Consider the following 24,734-nt stretch of genomic DNA (forward strand, 5'->3'; position numbering starts at 1 on the left):
ACAATGTCCGTATCACCCAAAGCAATCTACAGATTCAGTGCAATCCCTATCAAAATACCAATGGCATTTTTCACTGAACCAGAACAAATAATCCTAAAATTTGCAAGGAACCACAAAAGACCCCAAATAGCCAAAGCAATCTGGAGAAAGAATAGAGTTGGAGGTGTCATGCTACCTGATATCGAACTATACTATAAGGTTATTGTAATCAAAACAGTTTGGCACTGGCACAAATACAGACATATAGATCAATGGAACAGAATAGAGGGCCCAGAAATAAACCCACACTCATATGGCCAATTAGTGTATGACAATGGAGGCAAGACTATACAAAGAGGTAAAGACAGTTTCTTCAGTAAGTGATGCTGGGAAAACTGAACAGATACATGCAAAACTAGACCATTTTCTTACACCATATAAAAAAATAAACTCAAAATGGATTGAAATCTTGTATCTAAGATCTGAAACCATAAAACTCCTCAAGAGAACATAATAAACTCTTTGACACTGATTTTAGCTTTATCTTTTTGGATATGTGTCCTAGGCAAATGGCAACAAAAGCAAAAAATAAACAAATGGGACTACACCAAACTAAAAAGCTTTTCCACACAGTGAAGGAAACCAACAAAACAAAAAGGCAACCTTCTGAGTGGGAAAAAAATACTTGCAAATGATATAACTGATAAAGGGTTAACATCCAAAATATATAAAGAACTCACAGAACTCAACATCAAAAAAACAAACAATCCAATTTAAAAAGGGCAGAGGACCTGAATAGACATTTCTTCAAAGAGGACATACAGATGAGTAACAGACGCATGTAAAGATGCTCAACATAACTAATCCTCAGGGACATACAAATTACAAATTAAAACTACAGTGACATATCACTTCATATCTGTTAGAAAGGCTATTACCAGTAAATCAACAAACAAGTGTTAGCGAGGATGTGGAGAAAAGGGAACCTTCATACACTGCTGGTGAGATCGTAAACTGGTGTAGCCACTATGGAAAACAGTATGGAGGTTCCTCAAAAAATTAAAAATAGAGCTACCATATGACCCAGGAATCCCACTTCTGGGTATTTAACCAAAGAAATCCAAAACACTAATTCAGAAAGATATATGCACCTGTATATTTACTGCAGCATTATTTATCATAGCCTAGATATGGAAGCAACCTAAGTGTCCACTGATACATGAATAAAGAAGAGGTGGTACATATATACAATGGAATATTACTCAGCCATAAAAAAAAAAGAACTCTTGCCATTTGCAACAACATGGATGGACCTACAGGGCATTAGGCTAAGTGAAATAAAGACAAATATTGTATGATTTCAGTTATATATGGAATCTAAAAAACAAAATAAACGAACAAAAAAACCAAAGCAGTAACAAACTCATAAATACGGAGAACCAACTGATGGTTGCCAGATGGGAGGGTGGTAAAGGGAGGGGCAAACACGGTGAAGGGGATTAAGAAATACAAACTGCCACTTGCAAACTTGGTCACCAGGATACAAAGTACAGCAAGGAATATAGTCAGTAAGACCGTAACTATGTACTATGTATTGTGGTGATCACTTCATAAGGTACACAAATGGCTAATCACCATGTTGCACATCTGAAACTAACACATATTATATGTCAACTATAATTTAAAATAAAGACAAACGAAAGCTATTCATGTTTATATGATACACACACACAGAAGAAGGGGTACAGCTAATAGTGGGTAGCCAGGGATTTTTAAAAGTCACTGTTTCCGAAGCTTATAAATTACTTACACGATCTTATGCCAATCAGCCTTCATCCTATAGGAGAAAGGTAATCAGCCTCCTCTCGGGAGGAACAGCCTTCCCAGGCCAGTGCTACCTACAAACAGTATCATCTCGTCAGGCACCTACCTTGCTTGTCTGATTTGGTTTGATCCCGGGCCCTCGAACCAGCAGTGGAACTTTGATATCAAACTCATACAGCTGCCTTTTGTCTATTGGCAAAGAAAACTGTCCTGGAAACAAAATGCATACCAAGACGGAAGTGTCACTCACACTCATTCATTTAATCAACAGTAAAAACAAAACAACTTTTTGCTACTAATTATGGTGTTTTAACAGGAAGCTTAAAAATGTGTTAAGTGTCTTATTGCTAACAAGGCAGGAAACAATGCGTTCATCTTCTTTAAATAAATGCGTAGGTGGACTCCCTGGTCTAAGCACAAATTCAGCAAAAAGAATGGGACAAAGTACTGAAATACAAATGTATAATTTATGTATGCTCTTCAATCTGATCATAATTGAATGAGGTTATTCTAAAACCTGCTAAATAAAGGGACAAAAATATTTATCCAGCCTTTCCCAAATAAACTGCATTTTAAGATAACCAAAAAGTTGATGAGGGGAAGTTCTTCTTTAAGGAATTCCAGCTAATTAATGCAAAAGGAAAGACAGCGTTATGAAGTCAACATTTTGCAATTTCTGAGGGAGTAATGGATTTTTAAGCAACAATCACCAATGGAACCTTTAGCCACATAAGGTTCACAGGATGGGCTCAGGCTGATACCACACGAACCATCAATCAACACCAGCACCCCTAAAGTGAGACGACCCGACCCCATGAAGTGATGCAATACGAGGTACACAGCAGCATCACCACAAAAGCATTCTTGCTGAAAACATACATTTCTATTACGACTCTAGACCTAACCACCAACCTATAGGCAATGCTGAGTATAAATAAACACTTTAAGACATCATAAGGCAGCAATTAGCCAAATCCAGAATGTGACATATTCTAAAGGACAAAAGACCATTTTTTTCCCCAATAAATCAACGGCAAATGACAACTTTAGGACCCATAAAAACTAAGGCCGTGTGTGGACGTTGTCTAGATCACCATACAAAATAAGCTAGTGAAGATGCCCAATCAAGTATGGATGTGTGGAATCACAATGTCTGGAGTTTCTTCAAAACGTTCTTGCTAAAAAACAAAACAAAACATGGGGAGGTAGGAAAAATTCAAAAGACCAGCCACATGCAGCTGAAAAATCGAAGCTGGATAATGGAGGTTGTTTTACTAGTCTCTACCTTGAGTGCCTTAAAATATTCACGAAAATACATTAAATGCCCATTCAATCTGCTCTGATGTAAGCAAGCCTAAGGTTAGTTCCATTGAAGTTTATGAAACTTATAGGTGGGGACTGAAGAAAACACTGGATTATAACTACAGAAGGTTCAAGTAGGAAGGATGAAAGTCAAGGACATGGGGCTGACTCATACTGCAGTTCGAAAACCACAAAAAATAAAAGGACACCCCCATCCTACATACACATAAAAAAAAACCACAATTTCACAATTTTGCAAGAAAAGAGTTTTTTTGCCCAAGACAACCTACTTTTGGTCTTCCTGTGTGAAAGGGCTTCCCCTATTATCTATGGTCTACTTGTCCTTGAAATCTAATTCAATTTCTTACCTGCTTCATAATCCTGCCTCCGACCCATCAAGCTCACTCCCTATTCCTGACTCCTACAATACCATGTAATTTAGCATGTGATGTAGCAAATAATAAAACGTGGTCTCTCCATGTGGTCATGAGTTGGCCTTCCAAACAGAGGGTTCCTTAGGGCAAGGACCTTCCCCTGACCTCTCCTCTGCTATAAAAGGACTAGAGCTCCCTGCCAATGCTACTGGTTGGGTGAAAAAGGAAAAGCACCTCATCAAGGTCACAGGAACACCTAACCGACAGTGCCCCTTACCTGTGTGATAGCCATTGTCTGAGGTGTAAAAGATGTAAGTGTTGTTGAGCTCCCCATTGAACTCCAATCTCTTGACCAGTTTCTCCACAAGGTCATCAACTGAGAGTAGAGTTTGCCACCTGGATGTGAACAGAGGGTGGCAATGGGACCTCAGAGACAACAGTGGAGGAAAACCTGCAAAACCTCAAAACCACTCTCCTTAAAAGCTCAAATCCCAAATTTACTTTCCTCAGACCCCTCACTGCAAACAGACAGATTAGAAAAATTTAGAACATAGCTCATTCCAAATTTAACTATATCCAAAAAATAAATACGGCTTTTTATAACCAGTTAGCTTTATTACTTATTATCACTGTGATGAGAGTAGAGACAATTGGAAGGGAAAGTTGTCAATTCAGTACTGATTAATACAGATTAATTCAGATAGACTTGTGCCACAACAGTGTTTAATGGTCTAATCTAGGGAGCAGCAAACTATAGCCATGGGCTAAAGCTTCCTTACTGCCTGTTTTTTTGTTTCTAAATTGTGGTAAAAAAAACACGTAACAGAAAATTTACCATCTTAATTTTTAAGCGCACAGATCAGTAGTATTAAGTATATTCACATAGTGAAACAGATGTGCAGAACTTTTGCAAATCTGAAACTCTACCCATTAAATGACAACTCACTGTCTGTTTTTACATACACATAAAGCTTTACTGGAACAGAGCCATGCTCATTCATTCACGTATTGCCTAGAGCTGCTGTTGCGTTCCAATAGCAGAGCTGAGCAGCTGCAACAGACCATGTGGTCTACAAACCTGCAATTATTTACTATCTGGCCTTTTACAGAAAAAGTTTGCCAACACTTGGTCTAAACTATATACACCTTAAGAGAAAGGAATGGATTTTTAAAAACGGTCTTAAAAGAATTTCTTGAAAAATCCAATCAGCAGAGGTAAACATTTTGCTCTAGTCTAAGCCTTTGAGTCGTATGCACATATGGGGAGTACAATCTCCAACAAAGCCACCTTTTCTTTAGATATAGGAAATTTATTTTTAATCAAATGGCTCCAGTTTGCAATGTTTTAACAAGTCATACAAATGGATTGTTTAATTAGTCCTGGGGTCCAATCCGCTTCATACACCTGAACGTCAAGCAATCTGTCTACTCCTGAGGCAGCAGACCCACCATGAAAGTCTCTCCCATCAACTTGCTACCCTCCAATTTTGTCTCAAGAATAACTACCTGGTACAGTTCCCTGTTCATAGGCTGACGTGGAAGGTCCTCAAAGACCACCCAAACTGAGAAAGTAGCAGCTCTTACCTTTTCCTAAATGCATTATCTAAAAACTGTATTGAAGAATTCGTCATTGGGGTCTTGGCTTGCCTAATTAACCAGTGCTTGTTCTAAAATTGAAAAGAAAAAAAACGTTACCACCAAGTCACTCAAGTCAAATAAACTACCAGAATAAATAATGAAAAGGATCATTTAATACTTTAGTAAAAAGGAAACTAACTGGAACTTGTTTAAGCAACTTCAGACTTTCCCTCCTCCCTATTTCCCTCCCGTGTTTCCCCAAAAAACTTCCGGTAGGTTATCACTCGTTCTTTAGATTCTTCCTACCACCTCCCTAATGGCACAAGGCCTGGGCTCCTTTGTCAGCAGCATTAATATGCATTAGATTTAGTGAAAAATACTGGGACGCTACTGAGTAAAAGGAGATTAAATTTATAACTCTTGAGTCTATGCTTTGGGTCTACTACCCAAACTACAAGAGTAAATATTAACTTTACCTTCCTATAAGTTTTGCCTAATAACATTTTATTGCCCTCTATTTTCTTCCCCAAGATATCGATCATCCTAAACCGTGGGAAAAAAATCTCATAGCAATTTCCTAAAACTTCAAGTCCAAATCTGGAGGGTTCTTCTCATTTAAATAAAAAAGTCACAGTTTAAAAAAAAAAAAATTTCCATGCACTAGTAATTTTCTCCTTCTCTATTCTTAAAACCCTAAGCTGCTATCTCCCAAACTCTGACCCTTAAGGTGTTCTTTAGTTAGTATGTTTGAGAAATGCTATATAGCATATCCTCCTACTGGAAATTCATGCTAGAACATGAATAATTCTGAGAAATCCTGTAGCACAGTGACTTACTTAACCTAAAGTTTGTAAGGTCACTTGGTTCATCAGAACTTCTATCACTGTCTCGAGGCACACAATTTGAGATGGCCCTCTAGTTTAAAACTCAGTTCACTCAGCTTTAAAATCATGCTTAACAAGCACATGCTTACAACATTCCAGGCAACATGCTAGATGTTTCTATGTACTTTAATTCATACAGCAGTTGCATGGGGGATTAGGATCTCCACTTTATGTAGAAAAATTGGAGTTACCATCTTGCTCATGGTTGAGACACTTAGCTACAAAGTGGTAGTGCTGAGTCTAACTCCAAAATTCGTTCTTTCCACCACCTCATAAGCAATTAAGATTTCTGGGTAACAGGCCTGAGGCAGTAGAGGCCTTCTGCATTTGGACCAGTGAACTGCCAACCCCCTGTGCGAAGGGAAGGAAAAGTAACTGGCATGTGAGGCAAATATTTAGGTTGTGGCCCTTAATTATATGTCCTCATTTCTCCATTCAACTTCCTTTCCCAATCATCTCACACTGCATCACCCCTCTTCCTATGCCTCAGGCCTTCTTAGGCCTGAAGCCAACCAGAGGCGGCTGCTGCAGGCCCAGTTCAGGCCCAGGGGACATGTGTCAGGCACCGCCAGGCAGAGGTGAGGCAGCAGAGAGGTTATCAGGAGAGCCTGTAGTCAAGAAAGATGGCATCTCTTTAACATGCCCTGTGGACTCTCCAGCTGCTCACTGGCTATGTGGTAGGAACCTTATCTGTACTTCTGAAGCAAGTTTATACCATTTATAGTACCCGAGACAGGTGTAATTACCTTTAAAAGATCTGGAAGGAAAACCAACCACATGGCTCAAAGGCTCCCTGACAAGAATATTGCATAGTTCACTATATCGAGTATGGCTTAATTCAAGCATTAGGGAAGCTACCGTTCCATGGATGTTGAAGTTCTTGTTCCTCGGTGCAAAGGTGTTCTGGAAGGTCTTCTGGTACTGAGGTGCAGCTATCCAAGGTGAATGGGGCGCTGGAGTGGAGATCATCATGAAGAACGGTTCAGAGTTGGACTTGTAATCCAGGAAGTCCAAGGAGACATTGGCCTGACACATACAAAGATTTGTCATCTCCTACCCTACCCAATAGTTGAGGACTTGATAGTACATGTTTTCTGGTGAACAGAAGGTACAGGGTCACATTAGCTTTTAACCAATCTTAGCACACAATCTATGTCATAGGCATTTGCAAACGTGTTGTTGGGACAAATACTTAGCTTTTAGGCAATACTTGTGATAAAAAAAAATTGAAAAGCACACCATCTTAAGAAGGCAAATAAGATTGTGATGATTTTACACGATCTAAAAAGTGTTATGCCTCCCATAGGAAAGAAATAGTAACTTGGCCATGTTATTATTAACTTACATTAATGCAACTTAGAGTACATACATTCGATGCTTTAAAGATATAAAAAGAGTCAATCTAATTCATAACAGGAAAGATGGATTCAGTTACCTTAACCGTACAAAAATACGTAGAGTAGGTATCATAAGTTATGCCAGCTAAAGAGGCTAAGCTAAATCAGTAACACTAAATCTAAATAAATCACACCAGGGCTTTAATTTATGTGGATTTACATCTTTCATTTGCTTGTCTGCAGATACTATCTGAAAATAGAATCTGCAGATAAGCAGACACATGTTATGTTTTTAACTGTTCTAGTTGATTTAGTATATGTGCTGCCAAAACGAACACTGTTTTAGTTGATTTATATCTTCAGTTATTGAAGATATATGAAAGATACTGACTGTATCCGTTTCCTGTCACCAACCTGCCCACCAATTTCCTTTAGCCTTGTCAGAAACCTGTGGCTTCTCCAACATGCCAGGACACTCCTGTCTCAGTGCCCTCACACCTTCCGTTCCCTCTGTCTGTGGCACTCTTTCCCCCGATCTGTACAGCTAACTCGCACCTCTTTCAGGAGTTTGCTTAAATGTTACCTAAATAAACCCCCAGCCTGCCTCATTTCTCTAATTGATCACCATCTAATAAGACAACAAATGAATGTGTAGGTACATACACACATATGTGTAAATAAAACCAGCCACTAAAAAGTTACCTCCCACAGAATCAAAGACGTTGCTTCATTTACTGCTGCACACCTGCTGTAATGAGTGCTGAAACACTGGGTGAATAAATGCTCTAAGGAGGGCTGTCATTAGAAACACCTTAGACAAAAAGGGAAGTCCCAAATTGACCTAATTTCAGTAGTTTTATATATAAACGTATATATATGTATGTTTCATATACACAATGCCTGCGGAACTCCCACATCCCTGTGCCTCCTCCCCCATAATGAAGCTGCCCTCTTGTAGCTTGTGAGTAAAACTGGGGTCAAGAGTAGGAACACTTACAAAGTAAAACCTCTTCAAAATAATATCCATAGTCTTAGAGATTAGTCTTTGGAAATGGATTTGTTGCTGGAATTTCAAACACATTAGATCTGAGCCTGGCTTATCTACAAAGAAAAATACTCTCAGGAGTTTTTAATCAGTTGGAAATATTCTTTGTCAGTTAGGTCAAGTTATTATTCACTCACATTACCCAACACGAACAAATACAACTAAAGGTTTCCTGGGCAGAGTCTTTAATCCAATGTGAGCCAAACCTGCAAGGACAGAGCTTCAGTAACTCACCAAAACATCTGTCAGGTAATCCACACTGTAGTTTTCACCATGTTTCCGTGCCTTCCCATTGATAGACAGGGTATAATTATAGTATTTAGAATTCTTTTCCTATTAAAGAGAGGAAAGTAAAATCTGTTACAAGGTCAGCACAGAAAATGAAAGTCAGAAACCATATTAGGCTAACCTATACTCTGTTTAAATAGAGGTAAGAACGGTAATTACTCAAGTCAATATTGAATTAGATTTTTGACAAGGGTTTTATTAACTATTAACACAGTTTCAATAATATGTCCCCCTTGTTTAAAAAAACACACACACAAAAAACAGAAGTGGACTGGGTAGAATAGAAAAATGTTGCTAAACCTTGTGTAATGCAGGAAAAACATCCCCCAACAGAGTGACTCACAAACCAAAAGACCCTTGAAGGAGACAGAGACAAACAACCAATCTTAAAAGCAAACAAGCTATGTCAGTGTCAGAGCTAAATGAGAACGTAAACATACGCTGCTTCTGCAAGACCATGTATACCTGTCACCGACGCCAACCATCACTCACCAAGGCGTACCAGTAACTCCACCCCAGGGGAATGTGCTCCAGTCCTCCTGCGTCTGGTGCTCCATACTGAAAAGCAAGACACACAGAGCATCAGAAGTCCTTCAACACGACCGGACCACAAAGAAACAGGAGACTTTCAGGATCTTTTTAGATCAGTCTGTGAAACATGGAAGGTGCTCACTTTTTCTCAACACATAAACCAGCAAAAAGTAAAGAACACTATAATCTTAGAAACTTCTGAAGCAGGAGTTGGCAAACTATGGCCAGTGGGCCAAATCTAGCCAGCCAACTGTTTTGTATGGCCAGCAAGCTAAGAACTTTTTTCCAACCATTACAAAAACATAAACACCAATCAAAGGAAGACTATTTTGTGACATGTGACAGTCACATAAAATTGAAATTTCTGGAATGATAAAGTTTTATTGGAATACAGCCACCTCATCAGTTTGTTTATGTCATGGCTATGGCTGCTTTCATGCTACAATGGCAGAGTCGAATGGTCACGGCAAAGACATATGGTCTGCAAAGCCTAAACTGTTTCCTTCTGGCCCTTTCAAGTCCACATGCCTTCACCCACCGGGCTCATTTGCTGAGCTACTGATGGCATAGACTGAATTGTCCAACCGACTTGTGGTAACAATAGCGAAAACAATCCAACTATGAGCTTTCAGCCTATAACTTCAGTTGTCCTGCTGAAAAAATCTACTCTTGGAGCTCAAATTACCTGATGAGATGAGTAAGTGAAGAGACCACAGCATCATCCCATTTTATCTCGACAAGGTTTAATACTGAGTATTTAAGGCACAATTTAATCCCTGAGAACTAAATCTTGGTAGTTTAAAGAATTTCTCCTAATTTTGTATACACGTTAGATGATCTTTAATATGCAAAATAGTACCAGTTCTTTTTATGACCCATAGTCTTAACTCAGTAACCTAGTATCCACTTATTTCTTATGCTTCTTTTCAAATGAACTCATTTGAACCCACAAGATTGTAAATTCCCCGAATTATTGTGGAGAGAGGGAGAAGAGAAAAAGAAATTTCAGATCAGAGGAATTAAGCTCTCTAGCAGCCACAGATAAAGTATAAGAAAATGCACATCTTCTCTTTGTCCTGCATCCCCAGTTTTACTATGAGAGATAACCCCAAACACCCTCAAATAGGCTATTTCCTTTAAGACCGAAATCTGACTAAGAGCTAAGGCCAAGGTGGTTAACGTGAGGCCAGGAAATCTGGCCACAGCAGGTCACAGTGAGCTATCTCTCCATGAAGGCTCGCACCCCAGCCACTCGGCCACACGCTGTAACTGCCTGAATGGCCAGTGCTCTGGGTGCTTTCTCGTTATCACTCATCTCTCCACATTTTGTTCCCACTTTTCAGATTAGAAAATGGGTTAAGCATTACTTGTTATAATTCAGGAACGATATGAAGAGGAAAAAATTCTTCACTCTGATCCCAATAAAGGGGAAATGGAAACAAAGATACCATGACAGTCGCATGACAAGCAGAATTCTTGAGGAAAAGGGGAAGATGCATCAGACAGCAGCAGTCCTAAGATAATTTTTAAATAAATACTCCCAAGACCATTTAAAAGAATAACTACAGTACCCGAATCATGTAAATACGTTTATGTAAGTAAGTTCTTATTTAACAGGCAGATTAGGAGAAAACACATACCAAAAACCCTTTACCATGGCTTCATGGATACTAACTAAAAAACAATTAACGTGAATTATATTAATTCACATTTTAAAAGCTGTTATTTTTTTTTTTTTTTTAAGGAATAATTAGACTATTCAACATACCTCATTTAAGTATTTCCCTGCAAAAAAGGTTTGATAACCACACATTGATCTGAGGATTGCTGGGAAAGTGTTTGGTTCTTGGATCTTCTGCCAAGACTTACTACTGCAGTTTCCCTCTAAGGTGTTGTTAACGACGTGATGATTATGTGGGTACTTCCCTGTCAGGATGCTGGCTCGGCTGGGGCAGCAAAGAGCGCTTGGCACATACTACAAAGGAAACAGAAGCAAAAAGGACCAACTTACACAAGAAAGATGGATTTCTCATCATTTCTAACGAGAGTAAAGAAAGCTGCTCGATACTCTTAACTTCAAATTTCTAGTTTCCCATGGAATAGCTTTTCTTAACACACAACACACTTCTGAAGTGTTTTAACTCCCATAGTGGAGATAGTAGAGCAGATAAAACAAACCAAGAGAACAGATTTCTTTTTCAGCTGGTTTTTTTCTGCAGGATAACATAACAGTTACTCCAATCTCACCTGTCAAAGAAATATTTACATGCAAGGAGCACAGGGTGGTGGGAGCCAGGTCTTACCCAAAGCTAGACTACTACTTGAATGTAATGTAGCTGAGAAGTAGAGGGTCATTTTCAGACTGATCTGTGACTTTATACATTTCCTATATCACCTTCTACATGGGACACAGATTTTTTTTTTCTACTCTAATTATGTTTCCATTAGCTACTGTCGTCAATAGATTTACCCCATTCTACCCAACAGTATTTGTATAACCCTTAATACACATCGCTACGTCACTTTACAGAAGGGTAGGACTAGTTTATACCTGCACCACCAAGGAAGGAATGCTCAGTTGAGCACACCCTTGAGAAAATTACATATTATCCCTTATAAATACTGAGCATTTTTTTGACCTTTCAAATTGGAGTTGACATTTTTAAATACTGGTGATGATGAACCTTCTCCATAAGCATACCGACCAACTGTGTTTATGTGAGTGAGTGGTTTGTTCATGTGCTTTGCCCATTTTTTCCTCCTGGGCTGTTGGCCTCTTGTTACATAAAATTTGAGTTAAGGAAGGATGCAGTCATGTTACAAATAATTCCCATTTTTTATGTTTGCCCTTTAATTTTGTTAGATGTTTGACTTTTATAATTTTTACATTGGCAATTCTTTTAATTCTTTCTCTTTTTTGTTTCCTGAACTATTTTTTGGCCAATACCACACTGTTTATTGTATCTCCATGTTACAGTTTAGTATCCAGTAGAGCAATTTCTTCCTGAATTTTTTTAACCTATTTATTATTCCAGAAAACTCTGGAATCACTTAATTAGGGATAAAAAAATCTTACTGGGGTGCTGATGACACCTTTTATAATCTTGTGTCTTCCCACAGAAAATGATGTGCATATCTCCATATTAAGTATTTTTATTATATCACTAAGTTCTGTAACTTTATTTACATAGGTCTTAAATAACCATTACTGGCCACACCAGCTATTCTTAGTCTGTATTTTCTCGCTATACGAATGGGATCTTTTCTCCCTCCATATTTCTCTAACTGGTTATATGGCAGCAAGTTTTATTTTTTCATTTCTACCTTACTAAATTCTATTCAAATTTTTTTCAAAAACTCTCCTATGTTTTCTAGGTAGAAAATCCAAACAAGTAGAAATACTTTTGTCTTTTTCCAATAGTTTTACCTCTTAATTTCCTATGACTTATGCCAACAACTAGACAGTTGAGAACATTGAGAAGTATTATGCCCTTGTCTCGTCCCTAACAGCAGTGACTCAAGTCTTTCACCTTAACTATAAGGTGTGCTATTTGTTTGAAGTCTTCATTATTAGGCTGTATTCTTCCAACAGTTTACGTTTCCCCAAAAATAAGACCTAGCCGGACCATCAGCTCTAATGAGTCTTTTGGAGCAAAAACTAATATAAGACTCGGTTATATTATATTACTATTATAATATAGTATAGTATAATATACAATACCCAGTCTTATATTAAAATAAGACCGGGTCTTATATTAATTTTTGCTCCAAAAGATGCATTAGAGCTGATGGTCCAGCTATGTCTTATTTTCAGGGAAACACGGTAATAAACTGCCAGGAAAGGATGCAATTTCAGAGGACTTTCAAGCCTCTATTGAGATGAATATATAATTATCTTTCTTTCTGTTTTTTAAATTTTATTGGGGAACAGTGTGTTTCTCCAGGGCCCATCAGCTCCAAGTTGTCCTTCAGTCTAGTTGTGGAGGGCGCAGCTCAGCTCCAAGTCCAGTCACTATTTTCAATCTTTAGTTGCAGGGGGTGCAGCCCACCATCCAATGCGGGAACTGAACCAGCAACCCTGTTGTTCAGAGCTCACGCTCTAACCAACTGAGCCATCTGGCTGCTTCTATAATTATCTTTCTTTCAACTACTGATACCATGTTAGTGGACAACGTAACCACCATTATGTAGCACAGTCGGCCCTCTGTTATCTGTGGGTTCCATATCCATAGATTAACAACCATAAATTGAAAATATTTGGAAAAAAAGTTACATTGTGGCTAATGTGAACTACGGAGTTAGGTCTATGATATGGTTGCATCTGTAGTGAACATGTACAAACTTTTTTTCTTGTCATTATTTCCTAAACAATACAGTGTAACAACTGCTTGCATAGCATTTATATTATATTACGTATTATAAGTAACCTGGAGATGATTTAAAGTATACAGGAGGATGTGCATAGGTTACATGCAAATATTGTGCCATTTTATTCAGAAACTTGAGTGTCCACGGACTTGGTATCTGCGGGGATGGAGGTGGTCCTGGAACCAATCCCTCACAGATACCAAGGGATGACTGTACTTACTGTAAGTAGGGCACTGATAATAAGTGCTTGCTTTACATGTATCAATTCGCTTAACCTCACCAAAACCCTGAGATAGGTTTTAGTAGACCCACTGACAAATGTGGAAAAGAAGGGCCAGAAAGGTTAATAACTTGCCCAAGGTCACACAGCTAGAAAAGAGGCAGAGAGCACTCAAAACTAGGCGATCCAGCTTCAGTCAGTGCTCCTAAGCATAATACTATGCTGCTGTTGAGTGATTTCCTCATATTAAGCTAGGCTATCACTGACTTGAGTATGTGCATGGTTCTTGGATTTGTTAGTATTTTGAGTCTTTGCATCTATGTTTATATATATATTTGCTTCATATATATATATATACACACTGGGGGTGCCAAATAAAATGTACACATGACTTGCATTCATTTTTTGCTATCGGTATATAGTATTACAATTTTAATAGTTTTTCCTTTTCTTAAAATGTGTATACATTTTTTTGGCACCCTCTGTATACGCATATACATATACACACACATATATACAGTTATTGTTAGTTTTGTTCCGTTGCTATTATCTTTGTCAGGTTTGGTTATGAGGGTCAGTGGGGCTTTGTAAAGTGGCCTGCAAGCTTTCACCATGGAACAGTTTACACAGCATGAATGTTATTTGGTTCTTACAATCCATTTGCAAACCTCAAAGAGTCAGGTTTGAAATAAAATTCTCTTGTTCTGAGTTGTAGATCAGACTGGCTTAGAAAATACCTGCAGTTAATCTTCAATTGATACGGAGTAATATTTCAATTAATAGAATTTATATCACATTAAATAAAGACCTTCCTTCAGATCAGGCGTTTAACTAGGGAAAAAAACCTCCACACAATAACACTCAACTACCCCAAAGAGAGTGTTTCTTCTTAGAACATAAACACATTTGAAGTCTGACAAAATTATATTAGCTTCAAAACTTACAGCGCTGGAGAAAGTCATCCCCATCTCTCCGATGAGAGCCTTGGTTTTCTTCAGCGGTGTCTGCAAAGTAAGTAATTATCTGTTAAACAATCTCTTCCAATACACTATATAACACACAGACCAAAAGCCATGGTTTTTGCGTCTTATCTCAACCTTTTATTCCCAACTGATCAGCTCCATCTGACACTAAGAAACAGCCAAGAAAGTGATTCTGGAGATGAAGCAAACAGGTTTTGCTAGTCAGTTCTCTCCTGTGCAAAAGTTCAAGGGATCATAATGTTTGCAGGAAGGTAAAGTTCACAGCTGATGGCATTGTTCTAGCAATGCTGATTTCAATCTAGTGAAATTTTGTGCCACTTTCTCATTTATCGCCAGCTTATGAGATAAGGCAGAAAGAACTACCTCCATTAATTCATCTCTAGAAGCAGGATGTGGGAAATCATACAAAAGGGGCTGACCTTTATCATGAAAAAGAGACTGACTCAAATATCAGACATTCAGTGGTAGAGCCCAGATACATACTTTCCCACTATCAGTTCACGGCCCTCTGCACTAGACAAATCACCTCAGCTAAGGACTTGAACCAGGTGGCAAACAGCTGTACATACAACCCTGTCAAGCAAAAGACTAGTCAGAAATGACTTGGTTATATCCTCGCTTTTTCTCCTTTGTTTAAAATCCAAGACCATGACAAATATAGAGAACAATTAATATCAAATCCTAGAGTGAGGACAAAAGCAGGAAGATGTTCATTTACATACAAGTAAAAGGAACATTAATAATCTTTATTCAGATTCCAGACAGCAAGAAAGAACCATTGAAGAGGCTCATTTTAGTTGTATTGAGTGTTTGTGATGGTTATCAAGTACCTGTGAAATCTAAGACCACACTGAATGCAGCGTTAAGTGTATTTTGTTGTATAATAATTCCTTAAAGATAATCCAAATATACACTGTGTTTCCTGAAAATAAGACCTAGCTGGACAATCAGCTCTAATGCGTCTTTTGGAGCAAAATAAAAGACCCGGTCTTATTTTACTACAAGACCGGGTATAATATAATACCGGGTATAATAAAATATAAATACCAGGTCTTATATTAATTTTTGCTCCAAAAGACGCATTAGAGCTGACTGTCTGGCTAGGTCTTATTTTCGGGGAAACACGGTATTTATATTAACAAGAGCCTCATTTTCAGTAGTTTAGATGACTTTTCCCCATTGTTTTATTTAGATCACAGAAAACCTAAGGAACCCATAAGCACAAAAGGACAAGAATTCTAACTTACGAAGAGCTTTGATAAATTTCATGAGTAGGTCCGTAATAGGTTCCCAGGAAATGCTAGAGATACATAAGGTCTTTGCTTCAGAAGCAACATGACCAGCCATGACCTCCCACAAAACATCACTGGGTGCTACCCACAGGTAAAGAACAGTGGGCTGAATAAAACATTGCTTGAAGAATCTGAGTTACAGAGAAGACAGGGAGGGGAAGTGAGGGAAAGGACCACTGTGAGTTGATTATGAGACTTAATCTTCAAATGGCCGGGTAAATATGCCAAACTACTGAAGAGTACCTGATTTCCAGAAGACTATACTTGTAATTATAACACATTTGTTAAACACTTAATTTGTGCCACACACTGATCTAGGCAGTGGTGGACAAAAGAAGATCTTTGACACGATGATCCTTGTACTCTTTAGACTTAAACAACTAACAGGAAAAATACAATCATTTTGAGCAGTGAGAATCGCTACAAATGGAATAAACCAGGACAATATGGTGGGAGAAAAGGGGGAAACGACTTTAAACGGGTGGTCAGGAATGGTCTCTTTCAGGAGGTCACTTCAGTACTGAGAGTCACATGATGAGGAGTCAGCCATGCAAAGGTCCAGCAGAAGATGCTTACAGGCTGAGTGAATAACAAGTACAAGGGCTGCCAGAGAAGGGAAGAGGCATGTGTGAGGGGCAGAAAGGCCGCCAGTGCGGCAGAAGCAGTGCAGTAAGTAAAGAGGAGAGTCAGATAAGACAAGGTCAGAGGGTTAGGCGGAAACCAGAGGATGACGCAGGACTGCACAGGAAGCTAGATTTTCAGTGTAAGAAATTTATATTAAGAACCATAATCTGTAGACTGCTAATAGTACAAGTGATAACCATAATCTGTGCTTAATTAAACAAGTCCCAAACAAGAAACCACACTGTACTGAAAATGTGTACGTGTGTCCACACTAATCTGCATGCTAACATGGATCCTTAAGACCTAAGCAAAAATGGTGGCTGGCGAGGTTAAGGGCACACAACATAATTTAAGAAGCAGCCAGTCTTATACTTACATAGGGGTAAATACATTACTATTCAAAGCAAAATTCCTTCCATAAAAATCCTAAGGAATCATTTATTATACTTTCCTGGATCTCATGTATAGCTAGCTTTGACAATTCTGATAATTCTATAGTTAACTTTTCTTTTAACAATGGAAAATCATTTTGCTTTAAACACAGTAAAGACATGATGTATTTATTCTTCCCCTACATTTCAGTATGGTTTCTTCCCTCACTTCCCTAAAATGTTGACCAAATGTCACTTTTTCTAGAGTGAATGATTTTAAAAAGAGCAACCTGTGCTTCTGTGAAGAACAGTGTGTCTGTCCATCACACCATAATGACATTCAAGTAAAATCAAGAAATAGATAGGAAAAACAAACAAACAAAAAACAAACAAACAAACAAAAAAACAAAAAAAGAAATAGATAGGAACAGTGCCATGGGCAAATAAAATGAAAAACGGAATATCACAGATGATATCTGCAACAAATATACTGAAACGCTAAAGACTAAAAACATAAAAGACTATTTCAAAGATGAAAGATTCCACATTAAACCACAATCATACAAATGCTATAATCCTTTCACCTGAGTTAGTCTGGGGAATTGACTACTGCTTATTTTGCCAACTACGGCAGCAATTAATCATGTTTTGGGGGTGGGGGTCAGAGACCTCCCTCTTTCCACAAAAATGAAGATAACATATGCAAAGCATTACATGTAAATTAAGGAATTCCATGACCCCACTGGTGCCCCCGAATGTCACCTGGAGACGTCTGATCTATGGTATAAGTAACTATGCTCAGGTGGGTATGTGGAATGACATCTGGTAAGTCAGTATGATCAGTCTTCTCGAATGGGAGAAAAAGAGCACGGGGTTCTGAGACCATAAGACACCAGTCTTTGCCCCTCATTAGCTCGCTGAACCTTGGCCAAGTATTTAAAGCCCTCTAAATTTTTACTTTCCTCTTATTTAAGACAAGGACAATACCTAGAGCAGAGGACTCTTGTGATAACGGAAGCACATGTATAAAACACCTCACACTCTGGTTCCAAGTAGAATCTCAAATACAGTTATTGTCTTAGCATTCCCCTTTCAAATCATCTGACAACTAGTCATAGAATATTCTCAAAAAGGCTACAAGAGAGTTGGGAGCACTGAATCTGACATGTTCCCTCCATTCAATTTGAGCTCTCTGTCTAGAAAAAACAACTATAAAAAAGAATGTTATGGTCTAAGAAGCAAATAGGATTAACATGCTAAGGGGAAGAGACCTCAAACACGTATACACAGACCACACCTGTGGTCTCCAAGAACTGAAGAAACTGAATTCTGAACACCACACCTTATATTTAAGTGATGAATTCTGTTTTCAACAGAGATGTGAAAGCTTTACCTTTTAATTACGCTTGTGTCACTAAACAGTTATTAATTTTTGATAGAGCTTGCTTTTCTGGATAAAATACTTTTCAAGGACACAAAAGATATTTTCTTTTTTATAAAAACGAGTTTTGTGAAGAAGTGTAGCTGTTGGAATTGTGGAAAAGACAAAAGTAAAATCCAGGAAGCCAAAGAAGTCAAGACTTTTCAATGTCAATGTGGCTGAGTAGAAACTAAAAGGCAATGAGGCACATGTGGCAGGAAGTGTGGAGTCAAAACACAAGCATTTTAAACATCAGCTAGAAAAGACTCATATTCTGAACACAGCCCCGAGTAAGACATATATTTTAATTCACACCCCAGAAATATGTACGTGTGGATATGCTTACCTTTACCACATGTACCACACAGACATTTTCTATTCTAGTCTATTCCACAGGAAAGTGAACATGCTGGTAGCTACTCACTAAACTGACTTCACAACTCACTTACGGGTCGAAATCAGCAGGATAAAGGACGCTGAGATAGGGCGTTAGTGACCACACAGTATAAATTAGGAGCCGCTTGCCTGAAGTGTTTTCATAATCTCAGCATGTAGCTGAAAGCAAAAAGAGAACTGAAAGGAAGAAAGCAACAAAACACTTGCTCTTAAAAAAACAAAAAAAAGCAATTATCATACCCAAGATCAAAGCACCAGTCCGGATTTTGTCCTGATTGCCTCAACTATTCATGTGCCCTGGGTAAGCCACTTTCTCGACCTCCATGAATAAGGGGGTTGACTGATGTTCCTGAGGGTCATACATTTCAAAACTCTAAGATACGATTAACTCTGGGAAAGAACGAAGTCTCATGACAACACCTACTTGATATAAAATGGAACGATAGTATCGAATGCATCCGCCAGGTGTTCAATTAAGCTAATTGGGTTTTCTTTTTCTTTTTTAAAATTTTATTGGGGAATAGTGGGGAACAGTGTGTTTCTGTAGGGCCCATCAGCTCCAAGTCATGGTCCTTCAATCTAGTTGTGGAGGGTGCAGCTCAGCTCCAAGTCCAGCTGTTTTTTTAGCTTCAGTTGCAGGGGGCACAGCCCACCATCCCATGCGGGAATTGAACAGGCAACCTTATTGTTGAGAGCTCACTCTAACCAAGTGAGACATTTGGCCACCCCCCCCCCCAACTGGATTTTCTTGATTCTTTTGAGGCAAAGCACAGCCTGAATAGTTCGGCAACCTACCTACCAGATTAGTTCATTTCAGCACTTACTGTCTATGTATCAGCCACAAACATTGTACCAAGGACAAAGGCAGAGGTGGCCTAGGTCCTCACAGAAGGGGCTTGACAACCACGGCTGGCCTGTTCTTAGCCAGCACCTGCTCCGTATTAGGTTAACCCATCCCTAACTGGCGTCCACCTGTTTATCTTGAGATAGGAACGCAAACTCCACAGCAGTAAGGTCCAGACTAGAAGCTGTGTGGTGAGTGTACGTGTGTCAATCCTGAAGAGCAGCGAAGAAACAAGAGGAACTAGGCTCCGGCGCCCCTCGGACCTGCGTAAAGGGCGTGGCTTGGTAAAAGCAACGCTGCCCGGGGTCAAGGCAGCCAGATCGGGGAGTCCGTGTGGGGACAGGAAGAGAGGACGAGACGCCAGGGCGTCAGCCCGAGAGATGGAGGGGCGGGGCAGAAATAGAGAGAAGAGTTACCATGCCGCCGAGCACTTCGTCCTGGTCGTCGGTGAGGAGCAGCACCACGTTGGGCCTCCGAGAGCCCGCCGCCACCGGGAAGACCCCCAGGCAGCAGCCCAGCGGAAGCAGCAGCAGCGCCAGGCTGCAGGAGGGCAGGTGGCGGGGGCCGCGCCGCCGGGGCCCACCAGGGGCCAGAGGCAGGAGCCGCATGGTGGACAGGGCTCCGGGGGGGACCCCGGGACTGTGTGGAGGGACGCGCAAGTGGCTGAAGAGACAGCAGCCGACGAGCCGCAGGAAGAAATGGCTGTGCCGTGAAGGCCAGGGGCTGGGGTCAGGCGTTTTTCTCCCCAGGCGCGATCACATGAGCCGGGCAGGGGGGCGGAGCACGCCGCGCGGTCACGTGACGGGCGGCCGCGGCGGGTGGGGCTGCGGACCACAGGGGAGGCGGCTGGGCGGGAGCGGCCGGCGGGGGAACCGGAAGTGGCCCCCACGAGGCTGTGAAGCCGGCGGAAAGCGGGAGCCGCGGGTACCTCAGGCTCGGGCTCCGGCTGGCTTGTGGTGAGACCTGTTACCGAGCACTTGGTGCAAAAATTAAAATGGAGGGAAGATAAGATGGAAAGGAGGAGAGAATCAGGCAACTGTACGCAATTAAGGGAAAGGAGGACTATACTTAGCAGGTAGTGAGATCAGCTGGTGGGCAAAGTCTGGGCTCTGCCGTGTTTAATTCCCCCGAGTCAACGAACACTAATTGAAGGCCCTCACGTTTAATCGTTTTAAAATTTCTCTACAACTTCGCAATTAAATTGGGAGCTGGATGACCAGTCACGTCTCCACTCCAACCCTGGTTATGTTGGTCCTCAGCCGTTGCAATGGTTTCCAGCAAACCAACAACTTCGGGATATCCTGACAGCCCAATATTCCCTGGTGAAGCCTTGAAAGCCCTCTTAGAAGATATAGGTCTATGTGCACGTTGAACAAAAAGCCCCTGAAACAGGGTCACCCGACCACATTATTAAGTAATCTTTAGGGGAAAAATTACATGAAACTAGGCCTCCCAAAATTTCTGGTATTGCTAGCGCAGCTCTACCATGCCCCTCCGCTGAAGTCTATGAAAACAAGTATCCTTGGCAAGGTGAACTGTCAAGCCTTCTTCCCAACTCAGAAGGACAGGCTGTACCTCCTGGCTCCTAACAAAGTGTATTTTCTCTAAGCTGGTCCATCCAACACAAAAACACTTGTGAAAGCACTACACTATAAGGTAAAAGTAATTGTGGAAGTACTTCGAAATGCCATATAAGAAAGGTCGGTGTGGGGACAGAGCCCCAAAGAGCAGTTTACAGGCTCTCGGCCTCATATGGAGGGTTGCTGGCTCAGGTGGTAGATGGCCGTCAGCTGTGGCTGGTTGACCGTCAGCTGTAACCATTGAGCCATTGGCCACTAATATAACTGCTATGGCTACGGAGGAGAGTTGAGGAGAGTAGAGGAGCAGAGTGGAGGAGAGTGGAGGAGAGTCGTCGGTCGGTTGGCAGAAAAGCGGACAGCAGGTCGCATATCCGGTGAACCCAGCCTCTAGTGAGACCATAGTGGTATGACTCCCCTACCTATGGCTCTGTGGGTGTTCCTTTTTGGCCTCACCGTATCCTGTGTTCTTATGTGGGGAGTGAGAGCAGAGACCCCGCCTGATACCCCACACGACAAATGGCGCAGCGAGCAGGGTATGGTGTCGGCTGAAACTCTCCGGAATGTACTGGTGCAGTTTACACGTATAAAAGCTCAGTTTCGTAAGCAGGGTACAGTGCCGGCCAAAACCTACCGAAGCATGGTGGAGTGGTTTGTGCGTGTGAGAGCTCAGCTTCGGAACGCCCATGAGGAGCGACATTGGGAACGGGAGGCACAGTCTGCCTGGGAGACAAGCCTCCAGCTGGCACATCACCCTCTTGGCCATGGATGGTGTTGCCTTCATTTTGGTGATCTGCGGCCTTAAGCTCCGAGAGTTGTGGACATCTGCCGCAGAGGCCACCACCCACTCAGACACCTGGCACGGTGAGCAAGATTCTGACCAGGTAGGAATGGAGTCTGACTCTGGGCAGGAGGATGTGTGGCCCCCACACAGTGTATGGTGTCCAGTGGCCACTGTTCTCAGGAGTTGGACCCCCAAGGAGGGGTGGGAGGACATGGACGGCCAGCATGGAGAGGGCCCTGCAGGCTCTGGCTGAGCAGTTGCCGGAGGAGGAGAAGGCTACAGCCGGACGCGTGGGCTGGATGTTCCTCACGGCCTTGAGTCTCAACACAGAAAACGTGCTTCATGAAATGGCCCAGGTGCCGGACCAGGTGTCCTGGTTGGAAGCGCTGGAAGCCCGGGTCCGCCTGTTAGAGGAGGAGCCCCACAGTGGAGACTCTGAGGCAGAGGCGGAGGAAGAGAATGGAGACAATGTAGCTCCCAACCCCCAAGCCCGGCCAATCTTGAAGCAAAGGGTAAAATGTGAGCAACCTTTGGGCCCCGGGGGGCGTTGCTGCAGACAACCCAGCTGTGACTGAGTTCACAACCTACACCCCTTACACTCCCACTGAGTTGCAGGAGCTGGGGAGGCGGTACCGACAGAGCCCCAGAAAGCAGTTTCCAGGCTCTTTGCCTCACGTGGAAAGGTGCTGGCTCAGGTAGTAAATGGCCATCAACTGTGATGGGATGGCCATCAGCTGTGGCTAATTGGCCGTCAGCTGTAACCAGTGAGCCATTGGCCACTAATATAACTGCCGTGGCTACGCTAGCAGGAAAATGGGGGCTAGCAAGAAGATGGTGGCTGAGCTAACAAGAGAGGCGGATGCCGCCAGCGAGAATATAGTGATGTGACTCCCCTACTTATGGCTCCGTGGGTTTTCCTTTTTGGCCTCACCATATCCTGCGTTCTCTTGTGGGGAGCAGGAGCAGAGACCCCGCCTGGCATCCTGCACGACAGTCGGACAATCAAGTTCCCGAATTTTCCACCATGTAAGTGCACTATAAGTCACACACAATTACAAGCCTCAGGCAAAAGGATGTGTTGCTCCAGTTTTCTACCTGGAGGTACATTCTGAATGAGGGAGCCCAGGTAGAAAAAAGTTGAGTTGAGGTGACAGAAATTAAGTTTAGGGGAGGCTAAGGCAGCTGGAAGTTGAGGGGCAAACTCCAAAGAGGAGACAGCTATGGAGATGAAAAGCTCCATAAATCTGCATAGATGATCCTTTTCAGACTGTTGATTACTAAGGTGTGCGTGCCTAGGGTGAAGGCACCGTAAAGTAAGAATGAATCAGATGTAATAATTCTCAAGGAGTTGGAGATGTTTGACAACCAGTCAGAAGGGAAAGTCTTTCTTAATCACAAGGCATTCAGTCGAGAACCCAGAAAGATTATACCTTAGTAGTAGAGCTAAACTACAAGTGAAAAGTGCTGTACGTCTGTGATAACAAAGTTTAAATACAAATCTCAAAATATCAAACTGAGCTGCAAGAAACATAACTTGTCTGCCAAAACAAGGCCCTCACTCTTTATGAAAGACTACAAAATCTAAATATTCACAATATGAAATTCACAATGTCCTGCATCCAATAAAAACAACTACGCAGGCCCCCAAACAGGAAAATCTGACCAATAATCAGGAGACAATTAGTCAATAGAAACATAATAAATTACAGAGATGAAATAATTAACAGATCAGTGTGTTAAAACACCCACTGTAATTACCGTGTTTCCCTGAAAATAAGACCTAGTCGGACAATCAGCTCTAATGCGTCTTTTGGAGCAAAATTAATATAAGACCGGGTCTTATTTTACTATAATGTAAGACTGGGTCTTTAATATAAAACCCAGTCTTACATTACTATAATGTTAGACCGGGTCTTATATTAATGTTTGCTCCAAAAGACACATTAGAGCTGATTGTCTGGCTAGGTCTTGTTTTCAGGGAAACATGGTATGTGTCATAATGTAGGTTCAACAAATCTAGACTGGGCATCCCACAGAGCATCATATCCATCCATTACGTTGATGACATAATACTGGTCAGGCAGGATGAACAAGAGGCAGCGGACATGCTGGAATCTGGTCAGACACATGTGCTCTGGATGGTGGGAGATAGACCTTATGAAAATTCAGGGACTTAAAACTTTAGTAAAGGATTTTAGGGGTTTAGGGACCTGCCAGGACATTGCCTTCAGAGTCAAAACAAACTGCTGCATCTTGCATTTTTTATTGCAAGGAAGGAAGCACAGTGCCTGGTAGACATTTTTGTATTCTGTATGCAACCCATTCTGCCTAAGAATACAGCCCCAACCCATATAGAGTGTTCCCCTTTTTCCACGGTTTCACTTTCTGTAGTTTCAGTTATCCACGGTCAACCATGGTGAGAAAATATTAAATGGAGAATTCCAGAAATAAACAGTTCATAAGTTTTAAATTGTGTGCCATTATGAGTAGCTTGATGAAGTCTTACACCAGACCCCCTCCGGCCCAAACGGGGTGTGAACCATTCCTTTGTCCAGCATATCCACACTGTATAAGCTCTCTGCCTGTTAGTAACTTAGTAGGTATTTTGGTTATCAGATCGACTGTTGAGATTTTGCAGTGTTTGTGTTCAAGTCACCCTTATTTTACTTAATAACAGCCCCAAAGTACAAGAGTAATGGTGCTGGCAGTTCGG

The 24,734-nt window shown here is 41.1% G+C and overlaps 1 protein-coding gene across 1 annotated transcript in view; it reads right to left on the bottom strand.

Moving 5' to 3' along the window:
* Positions 1-20,430, bottom strand: part of GNS (glucosamine (N-acetyl)-6-sulfatase) — a 39,544-nt gene extending 19,114 nt beyond the window's left edge. The window contains exons 1-9 of the mRNA XM_019732446.3: positions 20,077-20,430; positions 14,675-14,734; positions 10,911-11,117; positions 9,104-9,169; positions 8,558-8,656; positions 6,800-6,967; positions 5,064-5,146; positions 3,757-3,875; positions 1,910-2,013 (exon numbers count right to left, since the gene is read on the bottom strand). Coding sequence (XP_019588005.2) covers positions 1,910-2,013; positions 3,757-3,875; positions 5,064-5,146; positions 6,800-6,967; positions 8,558-8,656; positions 9,104-9,169; positions 10,911-11,117; positions 14,675-14,734; positions 20,077-20,268 — 1,098 coding nt within the window. The 5' untranslated portion in view covers positions 20,269-20,430. The remainder of the gene's footprint in view (positions 1-1,909; positions 2,014-3,756; positions 3,876-5,063; positions 5,147-6,799; positions 6,968-8,557; positions 8,657-9,103; positions 9,170-10,910; positions 11,118-14,674; positions 14,735-20,076) is intronic.
* Positions 20,431-24,734: the final 4,304 nt, after the last annotated feature.

The sequence above is a fragment of the Rhinolophus sinicus genome, chromosome 1 (assembly GCF_057876585.1).
Source record: "Rhinolophus sinicus isolate RSI-liver-muscle chromosome 1, RSI-T2T, whole genome shotgun sequence".
NCBI classification, from domain to species: domain Eukaryota; kingdom Metazoa; phylum Chordata; class Mammalia; order Chiroptera; family Rhinolophidae; genus Rhinolophus; species Rhinolophus sinicus.